At 39.3% G+C, this 24,009-nt stretch overlaps 1 protein-coding gene across 1 annotated transcript in view; it reads right to left on the reverse strand.

Annotated features, from left to right (window-relative positions):
- Positions 1-24,009, reverse strand: part of DPH6 (diphthamine biosynthesis 6) — a 145,019-nt gene that overhangs the window by 115,728 nt on the left and 5,282 nt on the right. Inside the window, exons 2-3 of the mRNA XM_089671289.1 lie at positions 22,655-22,749; positions 10,508-10,695 (exon numbers count right to left, since the gene is read on the reverse strand). Coding sequence (XP_089527415.1) covers positions 10,508-10,695; positions 22,655-22,749 — 283 coding nt within the window. The remainder of the gene's footprint in view (positions 1-10,507; positions 10,696-22,654; positions 22,750-24,009) is intronic.

Here is a 24,009-nt window from a genome sequence, read left to right on the forward strand (position 1 = left end):
CAAAATACAGGTGAGAGCAGCCAGCATGGAAGAGGAAACAACCTCAGATCCTCCAAGTAATGCCAAAGATAAAAGTACAAATGCGGCGCTCAGTATTAGTTCAGTGTGCAGATAATATATCACAGTATTAGAACTTAATAGGTATAATACATGCGGATAAATGTGACTGCTGTGACACAATGAGCAATGATAAATTTTCGTGACTGTTGTGACTGTTTGAAAATGTGTTATTACACGAAATGCGTTAGGGAGATACCCTTTCTCATGGATTGCTAACTACTTTACTTACCAACTACCTCAGATGTAAGTGCTGGCTCTGTTTTTTACCTATACTTTGATGTTACTCTAATATTATCATTAAACATACTACACTATTGGAGTTCTCTCTCTGGGCTCATTTATCTGGCACCGAGAGTTCTTATCCTGAAGGATCCTTTTCCTGGTTCCCATCTGCGTGTATGATCCCCCTGATGGCCATTAAAGGTACTGCTGGTCACGGCTAACCTGAGACGTGGAATCCTGCTCTGGATAGATGACAGCTGGTGAAGCACCTCCACCTGATGATCACATCCGCATGCTGAGTTCCCACCCCCAGAGTACCAAGGAGTAGGTCTTAATTACTCCAACGCACATTTTACTGTGCCATCTGGTTAGTGCATAGTATGCTCATTGTTTCCAGCCACAGCAAGTCACGAAAGTTATTCGCTGTTTTTGTGTCACTGCAGTCACATTAATCTGCACGAACTATATCCTATCAGTTTATGACATTATGGGATACTATCCAACCGGTGCATAGTATGCTCGTTGCTTCTAGCCATAGAAGTTATGAATATTACTGTTCATTCATAGTCATCTCACTCCGCATGAACTATATTCTTTAAGCTTTGTTGCTATTAATATTATTCAAATACCACAGTCACGAAAATTTATCATTGCTCATTGTGTCACATCATTCATCTACTCTTGGTCCGGCCCTCGGGTCCAATATATGAACCCATTGCGGCCCTCAAGTCAAAAAGTTTGCCCACCCCTGCCATAGTCGCTTTTCTAGGAACTCATCATTACCAAAAAAGTGAAATTACAGTTATTTGGGCTAGTAACTGTTTCTTTAGAAGTCTTAACTATGCTTCTCAATATTTCTGAAATCAGCCTGATTTTGGTGGGCTGTCTACATGTCCTCCCCACTCATAGCAAGAGACTATACAGGTGAAACTCGAAAAAATTAGAATATCGTGCAAAAGTTCATTTATTTCAGTAATGTAACTTAAAAGGTGAAACTCATATATGAGATAGACTCATTACATGCAAAGCAAGATAGTTCAAGCCGTGATTTGTCATAATTGTGATGATTATGGCTTACAGCTCATGAAAACCCCAAATCCACAATCTCAGAAAATGAGAATATTGTGAAAAGGTGCAATATTCTCGGCTCAAAGCGTCCCACTCTAATCAGCTAATTAAGCCATAACACCTGCAAAGGGTTCCTGAGCCTTTAAATGGTCTCTGTCTGGTTCAGTAGGAATCACAGTCATGGGAAAGACTGCTGACCTGACAGTTGTGCAGAAAACCATCATTGACACTCTCTATAAGGTGGGAAAGCCTCAAAAGGTAATTGCAAAAGAAGTTGGATGTTCCCAAAGTGCTGTATCAAAGCACATTAATAGAAAGTTTTGTGGAAGGGAAAAGTGTGGAAGAAAAAGGTGCACAAGCAGCAGGGATGACAGCAGCCTGGAGAGGATTGTCAGGAAAAGACTTTTGCACAATATTTTAATTTTTTTGAGTTTCACCCATACTATGAAATTTTTTGAACTGCCAAAAGGTAAAGACTGGAGATACATGTCAATCATTCATTCTTTCTGCCTTCTCTTTTAGTTAACGGCCAGTGACGTTGTTGCTTTCAGTTCTGCTCACAGGATGTGACAATGACACTGTATTTCAGGAAGGATCAACAGGTATTTTCTGTACTTGTTGAATGCTGAAAATGTTCTTAGCCTAAAACAATGAAAACGAATGCAGCCGCCACATCTAAAGGCTGGTAATCTGCAATATATTATATTTTGCTCTTGGTATCATTAATTCTTTAAAGCAAAGTTCACCTTTCGTAACATATTACACCTATATTCAGGGTGTACCATGTAACACCCATATTCAGGGTGTACCATGTAACACCCATATTCAGGGTGTACCATGTAACACCCATATTCAGGGTGTACCATGTAACACCCATATTCAGGGTGTACCATGTAACATGTTACGATCAGACCGGACCCCTCTGCCCGCTTTGACAGCTAGCGGGGGATCTTCTCCCCCCTAGCTAGCTGTCACATTTTTAAAAACCGTGTGGAGCTCCTTCCACACGACCACGTCACTTATTCACAGTCATCGGTGAATGATAGATTATAAGTACCAACAGCCTTAGCGGCTGTCAGCTTGTAGTCCTCAATGAACTACCATGGCGCTCTGCAGCGCCATGTTAGTTCATTCATTCTTCCTGTCAGTATATATGCTTGCTTGTAAATCCCATATAAGCAAGCACATATACTTACAGATCTGCAGTGCAATGGACTACAGGCTCCTACAGACAAAAATAATAACTGCACTTTTTTACCTGCAAAAAAATTTGCATTTATTATTTTTTTCTAAAAGGTGAACTTATCCTGTAAGTGGTATAACAGGGGTGAGACGCTTTTACTGTAAAGGATTATTAAGGGTATGGAACCTGTTTAGCCACCCCATTTCAACAGATACTGGTGAAAATGCAAAAAAATAAATTATTGATGGTAAATACGTAGCATATAGTTTTATCGCAGTTAACAATTTTCATATAATCTCTCTTAAAACAACATGTAAAACAACAACATATGATCTTTCAAGGATATTCAATACCAATTTCCACTCAAAGGGCTGTTGACCACTTGACAGTACACCTGTACTGTGCTGCATTCCTAAGCCTAGTAATTCAGGACTGATGTGGTTAAAACCAAATCTCTCTTTCCCTTAAAGGAAGCATCCACACTAATAGAGCATTTCCTGTAAGTATCAAGAAAGAAGATGGTCCACAGCCTGCCGCTCAATTCTAGTAATTATAGTCTATTCCTAGCCAGAAAGTGGCTGTATTTTACTATCCATGTTTCATGCAATCTGCATTCATCACTATTTTAATTAAGCCAGACTTTAATTTAGTGATTTCATCCCAAAGAGTAAGAGGGGGTGTGAGAAAAGGGAGGAGGAAGAAGCCGAGTGAGAATGTAATGAGATGAAAGGACAGCAGAAATGAAAAGATGGAATTAGATTGGAGACACAGGCAAAGGATGTAGCCACTGATGGCATGGAGAAAGAAAACCCACATAAGACACAGACGAAGAATGTAGCAATGAAAATTCACAAATATCTGTACTCATTAAAAGCAAAGCTCATATCTCTCTTTTGGAGGGACATTCCTTCTTTTTGGAATTAAATCCTCCGGCCCCTTTCTTCCTCAACACCCCTGCTTTTTGGCAAGATATATAGACCTCTATAAATAAATATATTAATAATCATTAAAAACTGTTGTATCGCATTAAACTTATTGCTAAATTACTGCATTTTTAAATTTAAAAGGCTAATATGAAGAAAACAGCTATACAACATTAGTGTGTGTAACTGATAATTGTTTGCCTCCATGCTTTGTGCTAAAGGTATCCATCCTCCCCAGTTTGGAAAGCCAGGCCTCATTTGCCAAAGTGTCTAAAGCAAGAACTGTCTCTGCTTCCTAACAGACACCAATCCAACTCTCACCTCCACTGCAAATTTAAATCTGCGATCTGTAAGGCTGCTATGGGTACAACAAACAGCTTTTCTTTCAAGCATGCTAATGATTGAGGGCTAGGATCCGTTTAGTAAGCTGGGAAAAAAATCATGGAAATAAGATTAAACATAGAACAAAAATGAGAAAAATCTTTGTTGTTTAAACTAACTTGTGAAGATTATCTTTATTAAAAGGCAGTCAAATAAAAGTGTCTAAAATTATTCCTAGGAAAACGTCAACGGTCTGGGTAACTGATTCTATCCAGTGACCCTGACCATATAACAAATGTCAAAATGCAATTATGCATTAAAGTGACCGATATCTACACTACAGACTTTGTCGCATACTGACATATAGGTTAAAAACTCACTTTTTTTTTTTTTTTTTTTTTTAACAAAGTTTTTTGGTTAGAGTTCCACAGCAGTCAAGATACTTAATGCATACATGTCAAAAACCCAGAAAATGGAACTTCAACCACTAAGCAACAAATCAAAAGCAATAAATATAAGCTAGGCTGGGTGAAGGCAATAGAAAAAAGAATAAAAAGAAAGAAACAGCAGGGGGCACTGCTGGATAAGGTTCGTGAACAAGGTACCTTGGTAGAAATGAAGAAGCTGTACAATAAGGAATGACTAACAAACAACTCCCACAATGCACTGGTTAGTACTTCACAAGCATGCTTATGTCAGAATGACTTTAGACTGCTATTGTCCAATATCTGGCAAAGCAGGATATTTTGGAAAAAATGAATGGCTTTTGCATGCACGTCAATGTTTTTTTTTATCATTCTTTTACTTTTACAAAAACATGGTATCAATTCAAGACAGCATTTGAAATGTAAAAATGAGCAGGCTGTGCAACATTGTAGGCTACACGTGATAAGGACCTGGCCTATTTTCTGTAAGTGCAGTAATATATTTTGGCTTCACCAGTGATAAAAGAGGAACATGACTTTGACCATACTGGAGAACTTCTGCTTTATAAGCCATTTGATGGTACATTTGCTGCTCAGTGGCAGTGAGACATCCAAGAAGCATCAAATTCATAGAAAACAATGTAAGCATCAATTACTAGAAAGCCCACACTACAAGGTGCTAGGAGCTGTGATTAGTCAATAAAGATTGATCTCAACCCCAACAAAGCTCCCATTTTTTCTCAAGTCCGCAATATCACTGGTGAGGATTTTAGTTTTGTTTATAGGACCAAGAATTACCCATGTACTAAGAACTAAAATACCTGTGTGAGATGCCTTGGATGAAAGTTGCCATTCTCTAAATCATAGAATGCTAGTTTTGGGGCACTGTAGCAAAACCTATTCAACATTACTGGGAAGATTTTCCTGCCACGACAAATATGCAGTGTGGCATTCAGAGAATGATAGCTCACATGCAAGGCTACTCAAAGGCTATTTTGTTTTCTCTAAGAGAAAACTGTACTGAGCGAATAGAACAGCTGCAGTTGCAGACCTTTTGAAAATTCTAGTTGCCCGACTTCAATGCTTTCCAAGTCACTGAAAAAAAGGACAAATAAGCAGCCAATCACCAATAACTTAAAGCTCATCTTTATTGAACAAGCAAAAAACAATTGCTTGGTGCTTTTTAAAATAGAATTGTTTAGCTGCAATACTAACCTCCTCTCCAGTACAGTTCTCTGCCACTCCTGCTGCCACCGGTCTTTTGTGTTGCATGACCCCCCCCCCCCCACACACACACACTTTTTACGTCAGGGAAGCAATGGAGCCACCCCCTGGGTGCATGTCATAACACCAGTTTGGGCCTAAAGTACTACTGCATGGACATCACTTGCATATCATTACATGAGCACCGATCTGTGCAAGACCGCCTACTGCCATGATGTCACCTGTCAGAGGATGCCTGGAAAAAATACATGTATAATTTAAACAAATATATGGATGGCGGAGAGGTCAAAGGGTAGAGCTTTGTTCCCAACTTGCATTAGGGCTTTAAGCAATCTGCATGCTTGCTCTGCATCAGAGACTCGGGTATTGCAGCCAATGGGTCATCATGATACCCAAGCAGCCCTTATTTTCAGAAGGAAAGATCAGCAAAGAAAGGCTTTGTATTTCTCTTAGTGCAGGCTTTCTTTGACCACAAGGTGATTGTTAAATGAACAGAAAATTGTTAAACAAGGCAACCACAAAGGGCTTAAGTAAAATAAAAAGCTAAATGAATTAGACAAGCAGGCCATAAAATTATATATCTAAGTAACTTATTTACAGATTACATAGAAGCTCTCTGGCTGGAAATGTTCACTGCATGCTCCCAACAAACTACTTATGGCTTAAAATTGGACCACATCCTTTATGGAAAAGATTAGCAGCCGTTACTGTTAATTAGCGGTCATTTAGCTTTCATTTGGGTTAGTGGTTCTGACCCTGGGGAGAGTGATGTATTCTCTGATGTTTCTGTCACTTAATGTGTGCAATGCTGATACAGCAGAATGAAAGAAAGGACTTGCTGTGTTACTTCGTGTGTGACGACATAGCCTGCGCAGCATGTGTAAAGTGTTCAAGAGGGTCCTAAAAGCTAAACTGCCATAAATTTCCAAAATGTACAAAGATCCTGAAGGGCAAATAAGTACATAGTAAGGGAAAACCATATGCAACTGCAGCATATATACAACATCTTCTGACAGAGGAAGTATAGGAACAATAATTTATTTATTACAGGTACTTACATAGCACCAACAATTTACGCAATGATTTTCATATATAAATCAGTCCCTGACTTTAAGGAGCTTACAATCTAAGGTCTCTAACTCATATTCATTTATACACATACTAGGGTCAATTTAGCCAAGAGCCAATTAAAGGATTCGTTCACCTTTTAAAGAAAAAAAAAAACAAAATGCAAATTTTTATGCATTTTATGTATATTTTGCGCATTTATTATTTTTTTCTAAGAAGCTTACAGAGCAATCTCAGACTCCTGCAGACTCTCAGGACAGCAGTCTGTCCGTACCTTGTACAGAAAGACAGTTACCCGAGAGCAGGAAGATCAATGGACTATGAGAGCACTCACCAGCAACCTCATAGCTGATTGAAAACTACAAGCCGACAGCCACAATGGCTGATGGTACTTGTAGGCATTCATTTACAGGAAACCGTGAAAGAATGAATGACATGGCAGTGTGGGAGAAGCCCCGCACAGCTGCATTATTTTCAAATTGTGATAATTGTGACAATGGGTGCGGGGAGAAGATTCCCTGCCCGATGTCACAGGAAGGGTGGTTGGGGGGGCTGCAGATGCTGGAAAATGATACATGCTCCACCCTAAAATGGATGGAACATCTTACATGTTCCCAAAGGTGCTATCCTTTAACCTATCAGCATGTCTTTGGAGCATGGGAGCAAACTGGAGTACCCACGCAGGCAGAAGGAGAACAAGCAAACACCAGGCAGGTCGTGCCATGGTCAGTATTTGAACTGTTGACCCTAGTGCTGCCAGGCGGACATGCTAGCCACTGTGCTGCCATCTGTCTCAAATGTTTCTAAACAGGTTAAAATAAAGGAAACAAACTTTTTAAACAAATTCTAAATCTAAAATTCATTAGAATTCTTACAAAAAAAAAAAATGGACATAGCAATTCCGCAACTCATAGACCACATAATAGTTGTACGACAGAAACTGGTAATGCGTTCTGCTAATATATGGCACTGCAGAAAGGCTCATCTCCTAAGGGGTTTCTAACACAAGCATTTTATTCCTGATAGAGTACATTTTAAACATTTACTAAACAATGATAAAGGTTCTTCTGCTAGAAAAGTATTTCCAGAAGAAATCACTTTTTGTAGTTATTTAATTGTTAAACAGGGTAGGATATGTTTTTGCCTAGGGTTTATAGTTCTTCTTAGGTCCAGGGTAAAGCAGATGTAAAGCCTGAGGTTTAAAAATATGTAGACAGGAATAAGCAAAGACAATCCTAGTCACAGTCAGGTTCATGGCCAAAGAGTTTTGTTCCGAGGTCCACTTTGCTTGTGGTTCACAGTGCATGGATTACACAGCTACTATTCAGACCAAACGTGGGTACAAAATCCTCCCACAGGCACGATGGACCTGATGGAGAGCTAGTCTTCCCATTAGGCTCTGCCCACTTACCAGACACAGCGGGCATAGAGTTGATTTGTTGGGGAACTCTGAGACTAGTCCCCCATCAGCTGTCTGGCCTGTGATTGTGTTGCAGTGGGTACATTCCTTAGCCCCTCTTCCGCCCAAGAGCGGCTGTGCAGTCCGCCCACTGCTGTCCGATGTCAATCACAAGGAAGGCAAAGTTAACTAGTCTCACAGCATCCCCATCAGGCTCTATCCCCTATCAATGGTCAGCCCACGTCATTGGTTGCTAGGATACTGGCTGTTTGCATCCCAGCAACCAATCAAGTAAATACAAAACACATTAATAAACGTTAAACACACAACACAGACTTCCCCTCCATAACTTTGGCCTGTTTGTAGGCCAACTTTGACAGTCTTAATTATCTCCAGTTTTGTTATCTACAAACTGGGCGCAAATCTTGTTGAATCTGTTATAGCCATAAGGATACATTGTAAAAGTAATGAAAATAAGAAATACATGAATCTGTCATATTTTTTATAAATGCTGATAAAACTGTTGCAATGCTTTCATGAATTTGGAACCATACCATCAGGAAAAGTGTTGCTAAAGCGTTATTGAACGTGCCAGAAGCATGTTAAAGATAACATCTAAATTACCTTTTTGCGAAGGTTTTTGTAGCAGTCATGTGACCACGATCTGCATCTTTAATCTTCAACACGGCAAGGGCTGTGGTCATGGAGAAGTTGCAATAGCTTGTCACTTCTGGTGATGTCAGTGTAACATGCTACACTGACACTTTTAAAAAGTCTTGCAGCAATTCACACCATTGTAGGCAGAGCCTGGGGGCAGATTAATGCCCCTGGTCACTCCTTAACCCTTTGAGGACCAAGGGACATTTGTCCCATGTTTGCAATTGCGTGTATCATCTGATTAAGAACTTAAAACTCTTCTTTTTTTTTTTTGGTTTGAGTCAAAATATTAGTTCTTATCAACAAACAACAAATGGATCTAGCTTTTTGCCAATTATTTTATGAAATGGCTTAGTTACAGCAACTGAAGTGTACGAACTTTAAAAACAAAAAAATTTATTCTTTTGGCGTTCCAAAACCTTACGGTCCTCAAAGGGTTAACAGCAGCAATAGGGATCACATATGCAGTCATCTTGTTTCTTATAAATCAGGAATGCATAAGAGGGCAGGACAACACCACTGGTGCAGTGGGAGCCACTGAGTGAGTGTTGTCACCCAATAAGTCAGATGAACATATAACTAATAACTAACTGATAGGTTCACTAGGTAATATTTTCTACAAAGCTAGAACAAAGATCAAAAAGGAGTATTGTTTGAAGGACTAATCATTTATATACAATATTTTGGTTTTGGGTTTATCCAAATGTAAAGGTTAATTTCAGAGGTTGAACTTTTTTTTACGGTCGAGGGTGAGCTAAACTGAAGAGATAAATATATAACACACAAAGTGAAATTTGGCACAGTGGACCAGAATAAACTTAATTCACCCTTTTAATAATATAAAATGATTGGTGGTGAAAAATCTAAATAAAAATACTCAAAAAAAAAAAAAAAAAAGGAGTGTCTCAATTAGAAGACCCAATTGGGTTTTGTTGTCAGTACTTTAAAGGTACAAGGACCATGGTTAGGATCTTAGAAAGGTAAAATAGCTGAACCTGCAACCAAAACAAGCTTTACATTTTTAAAGTGATCCCAAAGGCAGTGACCCCAGTGGTCTTCTAGAATCCCCAGAATGCGTTGTCAACTCAAAATGCTTTAGCACATACTTATACAGCAATTAATCTGGCATTCACCAAACAATCACTTCATGTGAATCTTCATAGCGCATTTGATTAACAGCATAATATGATGACAATGATTGATTCATATTGAATTGATTGAAAGTTTGGCAGATGTCACTTCCACTGCTTTATAAATATACTCCTTAAATGACCATGTGTACTTACTGATGAATCAAACTGCAAGGCTAGAGGACTCTCTAATGCATAGCAAAGCTCACTAAATTCAAGAAAAGCAGACTGGGTACCTGAGTTGGGCAAGCAGGGTGGCACAACATGTTAGCAGTCTTTTAGGGTGATTTAATTCTAATTCTAATGTAAAGGGGGACTCTGATGAGACACCTGATGTAAAGTAGGATACCTGATGGATGTTTAATTTTTATCTTTGCAACTTTATTCTGCATAAAACATTTAACAGTGCAATTTCATGAGATAATTTACAAGGATATGTTTGGGGGGGGGGGGGGGAGAATTAGGGGCAAGGTAGGGTAGGGTTGGGTGGGGCAACTGGTGGCGAGTAACTCTTAAGGCATGGCTAATAGCTCAGGACTTGAGATTTTGAACCCTGCTCTAATGCATAGCAAAGCTCGCTAAATTCAAGAAAAGCTGACAGGGTACTTGAGGTAGGCAAGTAGAGGAGCACAAAAATGCTTCGCCTTCTTTAATTGACTTGAGAAAAGTGTTTGCAATCATTTCCCACCTTAAATTAAAATTATGAGCTTTAGGTTTTTTTTCTTCAACACTTTAAAAACAGCTTACCAAACATTATTACGTGCAGGCAGACCTATATTTATCAAGAGAGTATGACATTCTATAACAATTCAAGCTAACAAACACACCTTAATCATCTTTAGTAAGTGATACAGGTCTTCAACCTCATCTCCTTCTTGGGGAGTATATCCTCTTCCTATGTTCAGGCTGGCACCAGACAGGGTAGCACGATACAGTGGTAACCCCATGGCTTCTGCATAAAGATCCAATGCCTGGTAGCCAACTGTTTGGTACATGTAACTGTCCAATTCATCTACTGCAGAGAGAGAACCCACATTTAGAAAAAGTCACCACAAAATGAAAAAAAAAAAACACGACAAAGTTGAGTTAGAGCAGCTCCTTAATAAGAAGTTGTCTATAGTTCAGATGATAGGAAATCTGGGTCCAGAATAAAATGACATTGTTAATCACATAATGTAAAGCCCGTTATGTACCCATTAATGCTTGTTAAACCGTTAAACTAATTTAATTGTAATGTTTACTGTTCAATTTGCCAATGAAGTGGATTAGTCAGCTATATATTCAAAAAGCATTTGCTTTTAGAAAAAAGTCAGATGCTGCCTGATAACAACCATTAAAAAATAATTCCAGGCATGTTGTACATACTGTAGTTACATTGGTGCACTTGGATGAATGTAACTGTATGTTACATACCTGGTTGCTGAAAACTGGAAATCACTGAAGTAAACACCTCTCCACCTTCCAGGTCCCGCACCAAGCAGCTGCTCTCCTGTATTGTGAATGCAGGAAGTCGACTGCTCGGCATGGGAGCCATTCAGAGAGTTTCTGAATGAATGCAAAGAGTTTTCTGATTGGACAAGATGGAGAGACAAGGTATGATGGCACGCTCTCCACCTCATCAAATCAGAGAATGCTTTGCATTTATTCAATGAATTGCACCCATGCTGAGCGGCCTGTCTCCTGTATTTACAAGGCATCAGGCTGGCAACACAACAAAGGATCCAGTAGACGGTGGATGACACTGGAGTAGCGGTGTCTTGAAACATCTGTACACAGCCCTGGAGGCTGTGTAGGAGTGTAATCTTTGCAAGGGCTGCTGGCTATTGGTTAGCATGGTCATGTGACAGCACTGACCAATGAGATTCTGTTCTTTCTTCCAAGACAAAAGAAGAGATTCCCATTGGGGGACTGTAGATGGCAGCAATGGCAGAGCTAAAAAAAAATTTTCTCTTCACATACCAGCACTCAGGACTCCGAGCTGCTGAGGTGCCAAGGCGCTCTCTTGGAATACGCGGCTTCCAGCCGCCACCTCTCCATCAGCCAGTCTCTGAGCACCACCAGAGATGACAGAGATTTAATAGAACAGTGGATGGAGGGGATGGAAGGATGTGCCTGACTGCAGCTCCGCGGCGATGAGAGAAGAGTGCAGTCTCGGACCTCCCTCCACTCTCCTCGTAGGCTGTGTCAGGACACCCATTCTGTTCCTGCTGTCATCCACTGCGGACAGGATCTGCGTCAGTGATCAGGACGGGAGATCGGAGTGTGTGCAGGGTTGCTGTTGGGGTGCCCAGGCTGTGTTGGAGTGGATCTGGCAGGAGGCAGAAGATCAGGGCCAGCCTACCATGTCCTGAGAGGAGAGAACACCGAGCTAAGTCTGCAAAGACCGTAGTGGGGGTCAGAATTTGTGAAGGGGAGGGGGGATTTGTGAAGAGGTGAGGGCTGTGGGGTGGGGGGAATTTGTTGAAAATCGGTGAAAGGGCACTCGTAATAATAATAATGAGTTTACGCCTATAACCATTGGGGTTACTGGCTGGCCGCTGTAATATAAGCAAGTTAGGATTAGGGGGCGCAAATTACTTGCCTTGCCCTGGATGCTAACAACCCCCGCTACACTAAAAGATACCTGTCTCCCAACTTTTATAGCTGGCTCCTAGATTCAAAGCAAGTTTGTCAAGTCCTGCTTTATAGTACTAAATGCCCCTCTAAGACAGTGTAAACAAATACTAAATCCAATTACTATGGTATGCACAAACCTCATAAAGAATCAAAAAACTTCCTTTACCCTCCCTGACTAAGCCAAGTTCTCCTTCATTTGTGCCTCACATGCTCTCCCTCCAAGACACTGCAGCTCATAGTTTCAGTAACAGAGGCAGTGCTGTCGATGCAAAAAGCTGTGGGCAGGAATAGGTTTGGCCATGTGTTTGATAAGCTACAGCCTTGAAAATCAACAGGGACAATTATGATAGCCACCAACCACAACATTTTTTCATCCCACTGTAGCATGCAAACAGGCATAGCCAACATGAAAGTGGCAACTCTGCTCTGAATTCAGGAGCAGTGCAGCATTGTTGTCACACCATCATAGGAACTTTACAGGGGATCTAAGAGAAAAGTAAGTGCATATTCACTTATAATTAAGTGCTGTAGTACACACACACAATTGTTTTTCCATAATAGGAGTCTATAGTTCTACCTTATGGTAAACCGAGTTTTCTGATTTCAGCAAGGCACAAATTTAACATGATAGCAATCACTGTGTTCACCTTTTAGCTATAACTGAGGCTCAGTCACTGGTGAAGGGGGTTGTACTGCTGAACATATGAAATGAAGGTAGCTAGCAGTGCTTGCACATGGCTGCAGCAGCCTACGGCATGGCGAATATAATAATATGCAAGAGCATGTGAAAGTCACATTACTTTAGCCCTCATTCAGATGGGCACTGACACCTGTGCCTTGGTAAAAAGTCTAAAAATTGCCACAAATTGTCAACAAGATGGCAGGTGATTCAAGCCAAATTTAAATTTGGGCACCATGCAGGCCAGCCAACTGTGTCCGAATACAGTGGGGCAAAAAAGTATTTAGTCAGCCACCAATTGTGCAAGTTCTCCCACTTAAAAAGATGAGAGAGGCCTGTAATTGCCATCATAGGTAGACCTCAACTATGAGAGACAAAATGAGAAAAAAAATCCAGACAATCACATTGGCTGATTTGGAAAGAATTTGCAAATTATGGTGGAAAATAAGTATTTGGTCACCTACAAACAAGCAAGATTTCTGTCTCTCACAGACCTGTACCTTCTTCTTTAAGAGGCTCCTCTGTCCTGCACTCAATACCTGTATCAAGGGCACCTGTTTGAACTTGTTATCAGTATAAAAGACACCTGTCCACAACCTCAAACAGTCACACTCCAAACTCCACTATGGTGAAGATCAAAGAGCTGTCGAAGGACACCAGAAACAAAATTGTAGACCTGCACCAGGCTGGGAAGACTGAATCTGCAATAGGCAAGCAGCTTGGTGTGAACAAATCAACTGTGGGAGCAATAATTAGAAAATGGAAGACATACAAGATCACTGATAATCTCCCTCTATCTGGGGCTCCATGCAAGATCTCACCCCGTTGGGTCAAAATGATCACAAGAACGGTGAGCAAAAATCCCAGGACCACACGGGGGACCTAGTGAATGACCTGCAGAGAGCTGGGACCAACGTAACAAAGGCTACCATCAGTAACACACTACGCCGCCAGGGACTCAGATCCTGCAGTGCCAGACGTGTCCCCCTGCTTAAGCCAGTACATGTCCGGGACCGTCTGAAGTTTGCTAGAGAGCATTTGGATGATCCAGAAGAGGATTGGGAGAAGGTCAGATGAAACCAAAATAGAACTGTTTGGTAGAAACACAACTTGTCGTGTTTGGAGGAGAGAGAATGCTGAGTTGCATCCAAAGAACACCATACCTACTGTGAAACATGGGGGTGGCAACATCATGCTTTGGGGCTGTTTCTCCGCAAAGGGACCAGGACGACTGATCCATGTACAGGACAGAATGAATGGGGCCATATATCGTGAGATTTTGAGTGCAAACCTCCTTCCATCAGCAAGGGCACTGAAGATGAAACGTGGTTGGGTCTTCCAACATGACAATGACCCCAAACATACCACCCGGGCAACGAAGGAGTGGCTTCGTAAGAAGCATTTCAAGGTCCTGGAGTGGCCTAGCCAGTCTCCAGATCTCAACCCCATAGAAAACCTTCGGAGGGAGTTGAAAGTCCGTGTTGCCCAGCGAAAGCCCCAAAACATCACTGCTCTAGAGGAGATCTGCATGGAGGAATGGGCCAACATACCAGCAACAGTGTGTGCCAACCTTGTGAAGACTTACAGGAAACATTTGACCTCTGTCATTGCCAACAAAGGATATATAACAAAGTATTGAGATGATTTTCCACCATAATTTGCAAATAAATTCTTTCCAAATCAGCCAATGTGATTGTCTGGATTTTTTTTCTCATTTTATCTCTCATAGTTGAGGTCTACCTATGATGCCAATTACAGGCCTCTCTCATCTTTTTAAGTGGGAGAACTTGCACAATTGGTGGCTGACTAAATACTTTTTTGGCCCACTGTATGTCAATGGTTGATAAGGAGCACTTTGGGCACCTGCACAGTGTCCCTATTTGCCCCTCTCAATTGGCACTGAAATTATAATAATAAAAAACCCCTTGGCAACAAAGGGGCCCATCGTCTAGATTTAACAATCAGGGTCAATCACCTGCCAGACTTGATTACCAGTATAACATCCCTATTCAGAATGGCTATGCCCCCTTATTATTAGAAGGTGCTAATAATATAGCAACACGGAATCTAGACTGGCACCCTAGACCTGAATACCGCAATAACTATCAAAATAATTTCAATTACAATCACAATCAGAATCGTCAATATTCTAAACCTACACAAGTCCAACAGGTATATTACAATAATAGACCTTACTCTTCACCTAGGAACAACATGAGAAATTCTAACCACTCTACGTGGAGAAATATGAATTATGGACCAGCACCACAGTCTAATAGACCTGATTATAGAATGACACAGACACAACAAACTCATGTGGAACAGCCCAATAGAAATTATCCGCAGCCTAATTTTTTAGGAGAGAACAAGGCACAAAAACGAGGTGCCACCGAAGAGGCAAACGGGGAGGTAAGAGGGTCAACAAATCTCAAGAAAAGAAAGATGTAAATGACATGGGGATTTTCAATCTTAGTGATAAAGTTTTGACCACCCAAGAGATCAAATTATTAAATAAAGGATTAAAGTTTGCGCCTAAAAAACCACTCAACAAGTTTCAAACATATGTTGACATTAGAAAATATGTCAGGCAATTATCTTTGAAAAAATATTTTTTCAATAAACCCTCAATGCCCTCTAATGAAGGTAGATTCATCAACTCTAACCTTCATAATCCATCCCTGTTTAATCCTCCACCACAAAATAACACCTATATTAACGCCTTTAGGGATACAGTTTTGCGCGATTTAGAGACTATAAAAACAAAGAATATCAACAAACATGACGTTAATCGCAGGGCTATAGATTCTTTATTAGAGAAGAAAGACCTCGTGATCCGCCCCGCGGATAAAGGGGGAGGAGTTGTTGTCCTCAATAAAAGTGATTACATTAAAGAGGCTTTAAATATCCTCAGCGATAGAGACACATACTCACTGTTATCCAAAAATCCAGTAATTCAATATAAGAAAGAACTCAAGTCTATAATTAAAAAGGGATATGAGGACAATATCATAAGTAAAAAAGAAAAAGCATTTCTATGCCCTGTTTCACCAAGACTCCCTATTCTATATATATTACCTAAGGTACATAAGGACCCCCTTAACCCACCAGGGAGGCCAATAATAAGTGGCATAGGATCTCTAACGGCTAGAATAGGCAAATATATAGATCATTTTCTACAGCCACTCGTGATGAAAACACCGGCATACCTCAAGGACACTAAGCAGGTTCTTTTTGACATTAAGGATTTATCTACTAACTTGGATACATTCTTGGTTACAGCTGATGTATCCTCCCTGTATACAAACATAAACCACTCGGACGGTATGGAAGCAGTGAGATTTTTCTTAGATGATTTTAGTGACATTCCAGTTTTACAGAAGGACTTCATTTTAACACTTTTGGAATTCGCAATGACTAAGAACCATTTTTGGTTCAACCAGCAATTTTATCTACAGACTAAGGGTGTGGCTATGGGGGCGAAATTCGCCCCCAGCCTAGCAAATCTGTTTATGGCCAGATGGGAGGAGGATGTCATCTATGCCAGAGATTGGCCTGAACTCTCCTTTTACAGGAGATATATAGATGACATCCTCCTCATATGGAATGGCAACGAAGAATCACTTTTAAATTTTTTCACTACTTTAAATTTTAACTCTCTTAATATTAACCTCACTTTCAATTATAGCCATGAGAGTGTTAATTTCCTGGATCTGACTTTGCTAAATGTGGAAGGAAGAATCATAACTGAGTCATTCTTCAAGAAAACTGACAGAAACAGTTACATTCCCTTGGAAAGCTGCCACCACCCGGCATGGTTACAAAATATACCTAAGGGACAGTTTACCAGAATCAGACGCAATTGTACTGATGTCAATACATATTATAAACAGGCTGCCATCATTAAAACCAAGTTCCTTGAGAAAGGTTATGATGAAAATACTTTAACACAAACCATGACAGAAGTAGGCATCTCCAACAGAGATGTGATGTTGCAAAAGAATATTAATAAGAGACCTGAAAGAATCTGTCCTTTTGTGACAAACTATTCAACCCAATACAAATCAGTTACCAGGATAATTCGCAACAATTGGAAGATTCTGATGTCAGATCCAGTTTTAAGACAATTTTTACCAGATCAACCGCAGATTGCTTTTAGGAAAGCCACTCCCCTTGGGAATAGAATAGCCCCAAATGTTCTTGATCCCCCTGTATACACTCCTTTCTTCCCACAGATTAAAGGTTTTTACCCATGTAAAAAGTGTATGATCTGCACTAACAGCAGGTTTACAAGCAGACACACAAGTTTTAACTCTACATCAAATGGTAAAACCTTTAAGATTGACGATTGTATTACCTGCACAAGTAAATATGTTGTTTACCTAATGCAGTGTCCCTGTCACTTACAATATATTGGACGAACAACTAGACGATTGAGGGACCGTTTAAAAGAACATGTGAACAATATTAGAAAGGGCTACAAGGACCATTCGTTATCCCTGCACTATAAAACGCATCATAACCAAGATCCCTCGTCACTAATTTTCATGGGTATAGGAATGATAAATGCACATTGGAGAGGCCAAAATAAGAAAAGAGCTATCTCACAATTAGAGTCCAAGTGGATATATGACCTTGGATCCTTACACCCAAAAGGTCTTAACATTGAATTTGATTTGAATTGCTTTATCGATGACAGCTAATGTGCATTTACAGTACCCTGGGATCATTCCTTTCTTTGCCCTGACATATTTTTTCTTTTATGAATGGATGCGGTGGACTACACCTCTGTTTTATCAATACCAATATTATTGTGTCATTGTGAATTCAATTTTATTTCACCATTTTAGCCTTTTAGGTATAATGTTCATTATACATTTTATATTATAGTATTTCAAGTACCATTTTTATGCATTATTATTGAATTTTTTTTTTGCTGACCATATGAAATTTTTTTTGCTGACCATATGAAATATATCACACCGTACTGACCTATTTTAAATATATATTTAATAAAACTTATTGTATTTTAATGTATTGACACTCATCTATTTACTGTAGTAGAAATGGCTATCGCACAACTTTTTTTACAATTGTTTACATTCACAATTTTTCATTATTATGATTTTCTTATTTTCATTTTTGCTGAAACAAAGTAACAGTAAAATAATGGAGCAATCCCCTTTAATTTTACACTATGTAAACTTTATAATCAGTATTTACATACATATACATATATTTTTTTACTTCATGCCACCAAATTATCCAGTTCCATGTGGATATGTTCATTCTGGTGTGCACTCTATGTCATTGGACAAGTACAATGCTTCTTTTTGTATTATCACTTAGTTCAGCATAGATCGTTTTGTCAGCAGTTCATTTTGCTGTCTGACAAAGTTGTGTGTTTCTCTTTCCCCACCTATATCATGGCGCCTGCCTGGGATACACCATATACATCAAGCCACTAGGAGGATTAGTTCATTCCAGTGTATTCCCCTATAACGATCTTCGGCAAAATGGCGCCGATCAACTGCGCATGCGCGAGACGCCGGCAAAATGGCCGCCGCGACTAGCGCGATTGCCATTTCTCCATATAAATAGATGAGCAAGGATGTCCTGCTGTAAGCCCTGACCCTCTGAGGACGTGCATCGCACGAAACGCGTCAGGGGGGGCTACAGCTTATGGACATCTAGCCACTGTTTGTGGCCAACTATTTATGGTCAGTACTCTTCTTTTGTTTACCCCTTTTTGACTAATAAACGCTAGTCTCAACATTATTACACTATGTGGCGTCCTTCATTGGGCTCTCTCTGAGAGCACCATCTCCCATAGTACTTCTTTGGATCAAGGAGTTCCCTGACGCTCACACGTTCGGATGCTACTTGGCCACCTCTCCTTGCGGTGAGACAGAGGATAGGACGCAGTGCGACCTGACCAGAGCCCTGATGCTGGAGAGATCTTGCAGCAGTTACTTCCTTACATGCGTTATTTTAACGCACTTCTGGTGAGTGCGCACTCTATCTGTTTTTCCTGGATCTCCTTTACCTTGTACTACCATCACCCTGGGACGAGAACTTTTTGTGTGCTCTCAGCACTCTTTACAGACTCTATGCATTATTCACCTCTGTGGTATATCTGTTTTGACCACTGATATTTATATTTATCCTATAGAGTAATATTTATAATTTGTTTTAGCGCTGCACCTACTTTTCTTTTATTATTGACTATTGCAAGGAGGATTGGTTGCCTTTTTGGTGTTCTAGCTGCTTGTGCTCTTGTACCTGTAGCGCTCGCTATACTTTTTTCACACGGCACTGAAATTATGTTAGCTGTGTAACAAGTAAAAGTGTGAGAGCAGAGAAATGCTGAAATAACAGTAGCAGTGTGCAAACGTATACTTGTTTTGTAAAAATAAATCCCCTCTAATGTTGGTTGTCCTATGTGTGTGGATGATGCTGCATTATGTAAAATGTTTTTTTTTTACACTTTACAACGGGGTGCCTCTAGATTGTGCATAATTGTAAAGGGTGCCTTGGCTGAAAAAAGTCTGAGCAACACTGATCTAGAATGCAAAGGATAAATGAGGGTGAGCCAGGGGCACCAGGTTCATAGAGAAGTCCAGCATCACATTGGCTCTTCCCTGCCTATTCCACCAATACAAACTAAGGGGTGGGGACATTTATTTTCAGCCATTATACTGTTTGGGAAAAATCCGTTTTTCTATGACTCCCACCAGCAGGACACAAAATGATAGGAAATGTCAGACAGATTGAAAAGCTGAGCTTTTTCCAACCTAATAGAAATTTTGTCTTTAGTGCCGGCTGTTTCGAACCCCCTGCAACATTTTTTTCCTCCCACAGTAGTCCAAACAGGAACGTCCTACATAAGAGTGAGAACTCAACACTGAATTTAGGAGCAGTGCGGCATCATTGCTAAACCATCACAGGAAGCTGCACGAGGTGGACTTCACTGGCAGGATCAACAGGCATTTATGAGGATTTGCAGTTAGTGTAGTGTACATGCACTTAGAATTATTAATAAACACCCACAATATAACCCATGTGCAAGTCTATATTTAAATAGTAAAGTCTACTTAATGATAACTTTTGCAGGAAGAGCTTAGAAAAGTGATTTTTAAGCACCTGTTATTGTGTCTCGCAAACCACTAAAGAAGAGCGTCTGAATTTCTGGTTGAAGACGTGAGCAGCACATGTATCAACAACATGATTCCCTGTGCTAGTGTTTTTCAAGCCACACGTGTTCATTATTCTCATTGGCTATGTTTGTACCTCTTACAAGCAGTGTAGGACTAACAAGCAGAATATCTATAGCAGATATGGGGCCAGCAACCAATAGCTAAAGCCTTTGTCAGTCAGCTAAGCCTCGGGCATTGCTGCCTGAGAAATAGCTTGCTGATGTACCTTTAGGAGGTTTTATATGCAGGTGCTCGATGTGTTGGAATGTATTATAATAGCCCCATGGGATAATTCGTGAAGGTGCGTGGCTACAGTAATCCTACAGGAAAGCCATGTAAGGCTAGTGTAGCCCCCTTTATACAGCAAATGTTTATACATTATTTACTCGACGCAAGGGAAAACTCACATATATATCTGTGGACAGGAGAAAGTAATGCAGATTATATTCAGTTTTTTATTTTTCAGGTTTAAGTGCTGCATCACATTTTTTTTATTTGGATGACATAGTTTGACTTTACCCAAACAGAAAGAAAAACTCTTTTCAGCCTATCCAACACAAGTAATTGGCCATAGGCTTTTTTTCTCTTCATAGGCCCTGTCGTGGTGGATTTGATTTAAATCAAGTTGATTTAAATCACAATATAAATCACTAGTGAAAAGGCTCGATTTAAATAATTTTTAAAGAGCAAATGTCATCTCTGTCCCACAGCGGCTCCTCCTTTAATTCACTTTAATGGGACGACTGGTGATGCGGCAGTGACACAACAAGGTGAGGGACGTGGCGGCAGGTGAGTGGATGCCCGCTAACAGGCACTGCAATGATGGATCTAAAATGACAGGTGCTCTTTAAATGTTAGGAATCCGACTCATTCTTGCTGGTAGTTAGAATCTTTAATATTTGCAAACCAAATAAAGGTTTCCTTTTTAGAATAATAAGCTGTCCGGTTAGTAAAACAGCGATATCAGAACCGATTTTAGGTTAATCACACATAGTTGGAGAACTACTCAAATTCTTTTATTTCATATTTTTTCTCGTGGTTACTGTGAAAATGTGTGAATGTATCAATGTAGTCATGTTATCTCAGCTTGCAGAGCTTGGATTCATTGAATGAGTTTACCAAAAATTTAAATATTGCAAAATATACAGCCTCATGCTACATAACTAAGCTCCATTTCATGCTGAATAAACTAAATTATTAATGTATCTTAAATAGATTTTTTACTCCAGAAGCATTTTATTAAAATACATTTGATAAAAATAAAAAAAAATCTGATTTAAACAGGGTGGATAAAAATCAATGATTTTTAAAAAAAAAAATTAAAATCGGATTTTTTAAATTTAAATCGGATTTTTTAAAATAAAAATACTTTTTGAGGAAAATATATTACCATCCAAAGGTTATTCCATCATGAAATAAAGATTAGTTTTTTAATTATGTAAAATAAGGCTGTATATGTTTAATTTTTTTGGTAAATAAATTCCATTAATCCATTCACAATGTCATGCTCTTCCAGAGGTTTTTGTAAGATTATTGGGCAGTTTCTCTGCCTACAAGATATTATCACAGATGCTTGGTTTACTTTTGCAGTTCTCAAAACTGAATTTGACTCAGCGGAGATCACATGCCTCTTCTTCACAGCACAAATGTTATAACATGAACAGAGTTAAGAAAAAGACCTTAATCCTAACTTCTACAAACCTATGAATACAGAATCAGCCCCTTCAGTGCTAAGTTTCAAGAAGTTCAGCGAATAGAAACAATATTTTTCTGATTGTTTGGAGTGGAATAGATCTGCACAAGAAGAAAGTGAAACGAAGTGTGAGGAGGAAGGGGCTGACAGTCTAAGTTTCTTAAAATATATATATTTTGTTTAGCCAAATTAGTTAACAAACATGGATGTTTGTTTAAGCAAATAACATATGCTGGAATGTTTTTGTTCCAGTTGAATAAATCTATTTAAATTGTTATTATTAAGGTAATGATTATTTTTCTCCTTCCTAAGTACAACAGAAAAGTTGTCCAAATATGAATGATTAACCTATTAAACTGGGGATAAAAAAACTAATATGAAAAGTTGTTATTCTAAAAATCTTCATCTACTTGCATATTAAAGTTATACCAGCAAGAATTAGTCTTTATGTAGAAAACTAAGATTTAAATCAAGCCTTACTGACTAGTGATTTAAATCGTGATTTAAATCGTGATTTAAATCGGTTTGATTTAAATCAAATCCACCCTGGATTTAAATAAAAAAAAATCAGATTCTTTTGATTTTTTTTTTTAAATTATCGATTTTTATCCACCCTGGGCCCTGTACATTTTTTAAAGGTTGTAAGGATTTTAACTTTATGACAATGTAGATGTTCTATTATCAGCACTCCCTATCAACATGAATTTAAAGTACCCCAATGCTTTCCTAATTGCCTGCCTAGTTCTCTTTTCTCTCTGCTTCAACCCATATACATAAAATTATACTTACTTACCTGCACTGTCAGGAGGCTTCAAGTTAGCAAGGGCAACAATTTGATGACCCGCCATGACACACTGCATCATATTGTAGCAACTGTCCTTTCCGCCACTAAAAAAAGATTTACACAATGTATGGATCATATAGTTGGAATCTTTGTGCATAATCATACAGGTAGTAATGTCTCATTTTTTCAGAACAAAAACATTACCTGAGGACACATTTACTTCAGCTATTTAACCTTCTCAAACACACAACAAAAATTTAGAGGTATACAATAAGGCTGACTGTTTTGAGAAAGCCAAAAGTTATTTTCTTAAAGAACTGTATAGAGAAACAGCAGGGATCTCCCTTTTCTGGAAATGCCAACTTCCCAAAGAGATTTAGTTTCTGCTGTCAAATAAGTGCTATATACTTCACAGAACTAAAACTATTTAAACAGCTTTTTAAAGTACAGAAATTCCTTCTAAGCTTGGCTAAAGCATGTGACATAATTTAAGGCCTTGTTCACACGAGCACTGAGGCCCATATACCAAGGACTGGACTTTTTTTTCACATGTCCCCAGGCCTGAGGTGCTGCACGCAAGCAGCCCATTGAAGTCTATCAGGACGCAATGGCTGCACAGACACAGACACTCATCCTAATGTGATCCGCGCGCTGCAACCTAACAGACTTTAAAGAGCTTCCTGCATGTAGCACATGGAGACTAGAGACGCCAGAAAAAAACATCCAATTCATGGTATATGGGCCTCAGCGCCTGTGTAAATGTCCACTATCTCAACAAATATTGTATTCTGATTTCTCTATGTTGGTAATACATTCAATTATGATGTTTAGAATAAAAAAAAAAGTTATACATTTAAATTATTAGGGTTCATGAACATGGAGATTGAAAGGCATTTTTTTCATATACCTACAGTGGATATAAAAAGTCTACACAGCCCTATTAAAATGTCAGGTTTCTGTGATGTAAAAAAAATGAGACAAAGATAAATAATTTCAAAACTTTTTCCACCTAATGTGACCTATAAACTGTACAACTCAATTGACAAACAAACTGAAATCTTTAAGTGGGAAGGAAGTAAAACTAAAATAATGTAGTTACATAAGTGTGCACACCCTCTTATAACTGGGGATGTAGCTGTGTTCAGAGTAAAGCAATCAGATTCAAAATATGTTAAATAGGAGTCAGTACACACCTGCCATCATTTAAAGTGCCTCTGATTACCCCAAATAAAGTTCAGCTGTTCTAGTAGGCCTTTCCTGACATTTTCTTAGTCGCATCCTACAGCAAAAGCTATGGTCTGCAGAGAGCTTCCAATGCATCAGAGGGATCTCATTGTTAAAAGGTATCAGTCAGAAGAAGGGAA

The sequence above is a fragment of the Staurois parvus genome, unplaced genomic scaffold (genome assembly GCF_062004578.1).
Source record: "Staurois parvus isolate SC_StPar_1 unplaced genomic scaffold, SC_StPar_1.0 ptg000104l, whole genome shotgun sequence".
NCBI lineage: Eukaryota > Metazoa > Chordata > Amphibia > Anura > Ranidae > Staurois > Staurois parvus.